At 42.8% G+C, this 7,851-nt stretch overlaps 1 protein-coding gene across 4 annotated transcripts in view; it reads left to right on the top strand.

The window, feature by feature from the left end:
* The first annotated feature begins 944 nt into the window (after positions 1-944).
* Positions 945-7,851, top strand: part of ZNF326 (zinc finger protein 326) — a 36,157-nt gene continuing 29,250 nt past the window's right edge. The window contains exons 1-2 of one of the 4 annotated variants that reach the window (XM_072968271.1): positions 945-1,352; positions 3,416-3,460. In XM_072968271.1, the coding sequence (XP_072824372.1) occupies positions 1,337-1,352; positions 3,416-3,460 (61 nt within the window). In that variant the 5' untranslated portion in view covers positions 945-1,336. The remainder of the gene's footprint in view (positions 1,353-3,415; positions 3,461-7,851) is intronic. The other 3 variants (XM_072968272.1, XM_072968273.1, XM_072968274.1) reach the window with 3 other exon arrangements.

Genomic DNA, 7,851 nt, shown 5'->3' with positions numbered 1-7,851 from the left:
ATGGGAGAGCGCTGAGTCTTGGCTGCATGAGTTGCAGGCTTCTGGTTGGAATTAGTAGGTGGTTGCTCATGACGCCACTAACAGAGATGAAAGAATAAAGGAGGATGAGCAGGTTTGAGGAGGGAAATTACGAGTTCAGTTTTCAATATGTTCTGCTCAGGTGACTAGAAAACATGTACAAGGTGGGGGTGGGGGAGAGAAGAAAGCAAAAGGGTGGAGAAGCGGGTGAATCAGTCAGGGTGGAGAAGGAAAACAATGAGGAAGAAGCAATGCCTTGCCCAGATCTGGGGCTACAGTAATGCACATCGTGTATCTGTGAGTCTTCTCTTTCTGTCCTGCTTCCAAAGGCTGCCTTCTTGGAACTTGGTTCCATCAACAAAGAAGAGCAAATGGCTTGATTCATGATTTCCTTTCCTGTGATTAACTCATTATTGACACCAATTGCTCCAGAAAAAAAAAATGTTTTTTCTAACCTGGAGTTCAAGCTGCTCCAGGGTTAGAATGACCAAACAGCTATCTTTGCTCACATTGCCTTGTGGGTGAATAACTGCCCACAGTCCCCAACACTATTTCCAAAGTGGCCGTAATACAGAGTAATATGTATGAATGTCTGCCCGTGCTCATTCTTCAAGTTCTCGGTGACCCCGGCCACAAATCTTCCCCGTCTGTTAACCTTTCCAACATGTTTAAAATTTTGCACCTTGAAATTCAGAACTTGTGAACAGCCTGAACTGGATCATACTCACAGTCGTTTCCTATTTAGCAATCTCACGGATTTCTAAACACGTCCCGGACTTCTGCATCCCCACCGCAGCAACGCCATAGATATTTTAATACTTTCTCACCAGTCATCCTCGGCCAATAAAAAGCAAAAGGTTGGCACGTGGTATATTAGTTTGGGCAGGAGGAGGTATTCCAACCAATCCTTTCGCTCTTGCCAGAATCAAACATGGCGGGGCCGCAGCCAGACTTCCAGAGCAGCCCGCCGTCTCCCCGCGACCCAGGCCGGTCTCCGGGGCCCCTTCCCTCCACCTGCCTTCCCCCGCGGAGAAGGCGGCCCCGCGCGGGCCAGCACCTGGAGCGTGACAGCGGCCCTGCTGCCCGCCCCCACTCGAGGGCCCGCCCACCGCCTCGCGCCAGCCAATCGCAGGGCGCGCTGCGGCGGCAGGCAGCGCCGGCCGGCCCCGCCCCCAGCCTCGCTGCGGCCTGCGGCTCCGGGCCGGTAGCGCAGCTCGGGTCGCGCTGACTGGCTGTGAGGAACCTCAGGTCGCGGGCGCTCGCCGCCGGCCGCCGCTCAGCCCAGCCCCGCCGAGGCCGCGGGCCCCGAGCCTCCGCCATGGACTTCGAGGACGGTAAGCGCGGCCTGCGGCCGGCGGCCGCGGCGGGCGGGAGGCGGGGGGGCCCGGCCCGGGGTCTGTTTACCGTCTCAAGATGGCCGTGTGGGCTTTGTTCTGCGGCCCGGAGGCCGCGGGCGCGGCGCCCGGAGTCGGGCGCGGCGGGGACCCGGCCGGCCGCCGGGGGGCTCCGCGCGGGCCGCGCTGCGGGGAGCGGCGCCGCGGCGGCGGCCCGCGCTCGAGCCCCGGCTCGGCCCCGGCGCAGCGCCCGGGCCGCCCGCTCGGGGAGCCCCGGCCCCGGGCGGCTTCTCGCCGGGAGCGGCGGGCAGGGGCTGGCGGCGCGCGGCCGCGTCGCGTCGTCGGCCCCCGCCGGGCGTGCAGGGCGGCGGGGAGAGCGGAGCGGGAGGGAGGGCGTTCCCGGCGAGCCGAGCGGCGCCCGGCCCGAGACGCCTCCCCGCCGGTGTGCGGGTGGGACTCGAGTCCGGGCTTCCGGCTGAGCGTCGCCTGCGCTTCGGGGTCCGACGGCGGGGCCGCCGCCTGCGCGGGTCTTGCTGTGAGCAGACCGCGGGTTAGCAAGCCCTTTCAGCGTCTCTCTCGCCCGTTCTTTACTCCATTTTCACAGGCTCACAACGTAAAGTTAATTTGCTCTTCACCTTGTCTTCGTATCTTGCCCAACTTTTATAGGACTTGGTGTCAAGATAAAATGTGTACATAATGACAGCATTACGGAGACCCGAAAAAGAGTGTGAATAATTAAATTGGATTTTATCCTGTGTCGCCACGTATTTCTGAATAAAACCAGTTCATTAACGGGTTGTAAGCCTCTAACCCAACCCCCCCAAAATCTTTAACTTTGAATGTGCTGTGAGTCTAACTGATCTTTTTGATCTTTGATTTGGTTTCATGCCACAAAGAGTTAAAGCTGCCAAACCCAAGGCTATGAAAGGGGTCTAGGAAAGAAACCCCTTTTGTGGATGTTTCAATTACTTAATAGCAAGTTCAGCTGTTAACAGTAGCACACTCTGGTGTTTTCCTTCATTTTAGTTGGACCTTGACTCATTCTGTTACAGATACCTTTAAGTGATGAATAATTGAAGTGCTAGAGTTGAGAATGAATTTTAAAAATACATTATTGTGTTTTCACACCAAAGTTTGATGACAGAAGCAACACCCAAGTTACAGCAGAAACTACAAAGGTGGGGGGAGGGAGTGATGGGAATGGTTCCCTCCCCCCATAAAGGAATCCATTGTAGAGAATTGAAAAACGCTAGTAACACTTAGTACATTTGCTTTTTATTATCACCATGTACCTACAATTCTAAAACAGTGTAAGTTATAAAATTCTAAACAATGTCAGTGATAAAATACTCCCTCTCTCATGCCCCCTGCTTACCCCCACTGCTATATTTGGGGGATGGAATTTGACTAACAATATATCTGAATCTAATCCTGTGTAGTGTAGTGGGATTCTGTTGTATCCAAATGACCGCTGTATTAGATTCCTTTAGTAAATTATTAGTAAAATTAACTGAAGGATTTAAGAATTGCCAAATTAATTTGGACAAATTATCAATATGATTTTTGGTGGTTCCACACCTTGGATAGATGTAGCACACCCACATATACACATATATGCATATGCATTTCTCAAATAAGATCTTGAAATTTTTAGAGAGCAAATTAAGTGGTAAAAGAAATATTAACTTTGTAGAAATATATTATGTAGAATCAATTCCCAGATGCCCCTGCTTTTTGCATTATTTAATACATAATTTAATCTGTCTTTCCTTTTGTTGCTTTGTATATGGATCCTCTTTTTTGGCTGTTATTTATCAGGTGTTTTAACTAATTTTTATATTACCATAGTTTTGATGATAAACTTGCCATTTGGGGAGATCATGAAAAGGATTTTTATTTTCCCATATGAAATACTTACAATTATTTATACCCTTTTTTTGCTGATAATTGAATTAATGGTATTTTTTAATTGCCTTTTTTGTCTGTTTTGAATAGATGGATGTATAATTTCAGATTTTTGCTAATATTGTACTAATTCTTTCCTGTTAAATATGTCTTCATAGATTACACACATTCCGCTTGCAGAAATACCTATCAGAGCTTTAATGGTGAGTGTCCTCTTTCATTTGCTCTTAAATACGTTAAGGGAATGCATTTCGGTTTTTCTCTTTGTCCATATAAAGTACCAATGTAAAAAGTGAATTCTGCCTTGTTGCAATTGTTGCTTGGTCTCTTGGTGAATCTGTGATTCCTTTAATTTATTGCGAAAAGCCCTGACTCCATTCTGAGTGATGACTGATGAGAAACTAGCTGAGTTATTTTTGTTGAATTTGAGGCTTTGGTATTGAGTAATGTAGATTAAGTGGATTATTGGCTTGGTTCTGTATTGCTTCTTTTGTAATACATTTTGACCTTGTTTTTGAGGTCACTTGCTTTAATTTGTACAAACGTGTTAGTATATAAAGAGCTGTCTGTAGGAGTACATAGAAATCCCGATTATTTACTGATACAACATCAGAGTTGTGACTGCAAGCCTAGATAAAAGCATAAGAGAAACGCAGAATACAATTGGACGTCATTTTGTTAGTTTTTTAGAGTTAAGGCTCTGCCAGACAGGATGGTAATACAAAAAAGAACATGGAACAATCCAAAGAGATTAAAAAAGCATTATGTGAAGGACCCCAAGAAGTGGAATTAAATACCCCGATTGCCAGAGAACTGCAAAATTCAGTTATTGTACAGAATGGAATATATTCACAAAATAAAACTAAAACAAATGTATTACTAAATAAAGACTGTGCCATTTTATGGGAATAGTTACCACACAGTTAATTTCTATTTATCATCCACGAATTTAGAGAAACTTTGAATTTGATGTTGGTGAAAAGGGTTGAGCATATAGGAGGTAGTCATTATGTATTGAGTGTTGAAAAATATATTTTTGAGCAGGAGAGTGACGTAATAAAATTACCAGAGGAAGTTTAATTTGCATCCACAAGTAGATTAGATTGAAAACTGGAAAATTGTCAAGAAGACTGTTTCATAAATGTAGGTGTAAGGATTTTAAGACCCTGAACTTGGGAGGTGATGATAGTAATTTACAAAATATTAAGACATTTCTAGAGAAAATTAGCAGAACTTAGTAGTGAGTGGGAAATTGAGGGGGATGAATAAAAATGAATCCAGAATTTTAAACTGGAGGGAGTAGGGCTAGTACTTTTACCAAAAAGATTTGGAGTGGTAGAAGACCATGATCTCCAGCAGGAGGTATCAGAGAGTTGGAGTTAATGCCTAAATATAGAACCTTAAAATGCAGAATCATACAGGGCCAGAAGTTTCTTTTTTTTTTTTTAGTCAGTTTACAATGTTGTGTCAATTTCCAGTGTAGAGCACAATTTTTCAGTTTTACATGAACATGCATATATTCATTGTTGCGTTCTTTTTCACTGTGAGCGACCACAAGATCTTGTATATATTTCCCTGTGCTGTACAGTGTAGTCTTGTTTATCTATTCTACTTATGCCTGTCAGTATCTACAAATTTCGAACTCCCAGTCTGTCCTTTCCCACCCCCCTCCCCTGCCAGAAGTTTATTTTCTTAATGTACAGTGTTGCAAAAGGTGCTTCAGAAATTTCTGATGCTAATGTTATGACCTTTTTTTCCTAAAGATGCACTTTATTTTTAGTAGAAATATAATTGTCATATTAGTTTTAGGTATACAATGTAATGATTCCATGTTTGTATATACTGTGAAATGATCGCCACAATGTCTAGTTAGTATCTATCAGTGTAATTATTTTTCTTTAATGAGAAATTTTAAGATTTACTTTCTTAGCAACTTTCAAATATGCAATACACTATTATTAACTGTAGTTGTTATCCTGCACATTGCATCCCCATGCCTTATTTTATTTCATAACTAGAAGTTTGTACCTTTTGACTCCCTTCATCCATTTCATCCCTGCTCCCCACACCCCAAACCCCAAACCCCCTTGTCTGGCAATTCCCAGTCTGTCAAATCTATGAGCTTGGCTTTTTTGTTAATTTGGTTTTGATTTGATTTGTTTCTTTTGTTTGTTTTTAGAGTCTACATATAAGTGAAGTCATACAGTATTTATCTTTCTCTGTCTGACTTAAATTTCCTTTAGCATATGCCCTCAAGATCCATCCATGTTGTTGCAAATGGCAAGATTCCATTCTTCATGGCTAAGTAATATTCTGTCTCTCTCTCTCTCTCTCTCTCCCCCCCCATCCCTTTCACACACACACACATACACACACAGCCCCCCCACATCATCTTTATCTGTTCATCTGTCAGTGGGCACTTAGGTTGTTCTCATATCTCGACTGTTGTAAACAATGCTCCACTGAACATGGGGGGGGTACATGTATCCTTACAAATTAATCTTTTACTAATGTTATGACTTTTATTTTGCTCTTACTTTTAGTTCCAAAAGTGGTTCTCACTAGAGAGTGATTGTTGAAATCCCCTGTGGAGCTTTCTCAAAATTTATCTGTTTACCTCATACTCTAGTCCTCTTGAATCTTAATTTTTAAAGCACGTAGTCCTTGGCTGAGTAAGTTTTGAAGAAGTACTTTGAATGATTTGGAATGCAGCTCTAGTTAAAGGCTACTGCTTAAAAACACTTGGAGATCTGGTTTATCTACATTTTATAAATGAGGAACTTAATTTGAGGGATACAGTTTGACCTCATTCATTCAACAGGTATTTATTGAGATATTGTTCTTGGAACTGGCAGTATAGCAGTGAACAAAATGGACAAATATTCCTGCCCTTGTGAAGTATACAAACTAGTGGGCTGAAATAATAAACAAGATAGACAGTAAACAAGTAATAAATATTGTATTGCTACAATTGCTAGGGAGAATAGTAACACAGGGCAAGGGGGAGGGTATGTATGTATGTTACAATTTTAAAGAGATTAGCTGGGGAAAGACTCCTTAAGAAGGTAATTTTGGAGCATAGATTTGAGGGACTTGAGGATGCAAGCCATGAAGCTATCTGGAGGAAGAATGCTGTGGGAAATAAAAAAATGTGTAGTAGTTACCAGGTGAAGCCAACAATGTGTTGATTGTTAACATTGTATTTTCCAGTGACTGAAATGAAGTAGAAAGTATTAGAAAACATGTCAGGGTACAGATTTCCTCCACACCATTTCTTGGAAGGAAGTTTTATTTGCAGTGTCTGCATGTTTCCTTCTTGTTTCAAAAATACTTCTTATACAAATAGCAGACAAGAAAAGGGAGAGTGTTTCAGGTAGAGGGAAAGCAGGAACAAAGGTAGGGCTGAGTGCATTGTGCTTCAGAGAGGACTTAAGAAGATGGGCTTGATTGCAGCAGATGGTTCTTGCTGAGCAGTCTTAAGGCAAAGTTAGAGTAGTGAGGTGTAGCCAGAAGGCATTGAAAATCAGAGATAATTTGCTTGTATCTAGGAAGCAGTAGAAAGCGGAGACCTGAAAGAGTTGAGAGAGTGAGCAGCACAGGTACAGAAGAGCGTTACTGGCAGAGGGGGTAGCAGGTGGGAACACGAGTATAGGCCTGCTGTGTTCTGGAAACAGCATGGGCCTGGTGTAGTTAGAGTGAGATCAATGAGGGGAGGTCGTGGACCATGAAGCTAAGAGGCAGTGGGGTGAGATTGTCGGTGGGAATGCAGTTTGGTGCAGCTGTTATGGAAAACAGTATGGAGCGTCCTCAGAAGACTAAAAATAGACTTACCATATGATCCAGCAGTCCCACTCCTGGGTGTATGTCCAGAGGAAATCTAATGCAAAAAGATGCAGGCACCCTGGTGTTCATAGCAGCATTGTTTACAGTAGCCAAGACATGGAAGCAACCTAAATGTCCATTGACAGACGACTGGATAAAGAAGCTGTGGTATATTTATACAATGGAATACTACTCACCCACAAAAAGAATAGTCCCATTTGCAGCAACATGAATGGACCTGGAGATTGTCATTCTAAGTGAAGTAAGCCAGAAAGAGAAAGAAAAATACCATTTTTTAGATATGGAATCTGAAAAAAAGACAAATGAACTTATTTACAAAACAGAAACAGACTCACAGACATAGAAAACAAACTTGCGGTTAATGGGTGGCAGAGGGAAGGGAGTGGGAAGGAATAAATTGGGAGTTCGAGATTTGCAGATACTAACATAAAATAGATAAACAACACGTTCATACTGTATAGCATAGGGAACTGTATTCAATATCTTACAGTAACTTGTGGTGAAAAAGTATGAAAACGAATATATGTATGTTCACATATGACTGAAGCATTATGCTGTACACCAGAAATTGATACATCATTGTAAACTATACTTCAATAAAAATATATATATTTAGGGGGGAGAGTATAGCTCAGTGGCAGAATGCATGCTTAGAATGCATGAGTTTCTGGGTTCAATCCCCAGTACGTCTATTAAATAAATAGATAAAATTACCTCCCCTCTAAACAAATTTTTAAAAATTAAAAAAAAT

The sequence above is a fragment of the Vicugna pacos genome, chromosome 9, assembly GCF_048564905.1.
Source record: "Vicugna pacos chromosome 9, VicPac4, whole genome shotgun sequence".
NCBI lineage: Eukaryota > Metazoa > Chordata > Mammalia > Artiodactyla > Camelidae > Vicugna > Vicugna pacos.
This window is presented reverse-complemented; position numbering and strand designations above follow the sequence as displayed.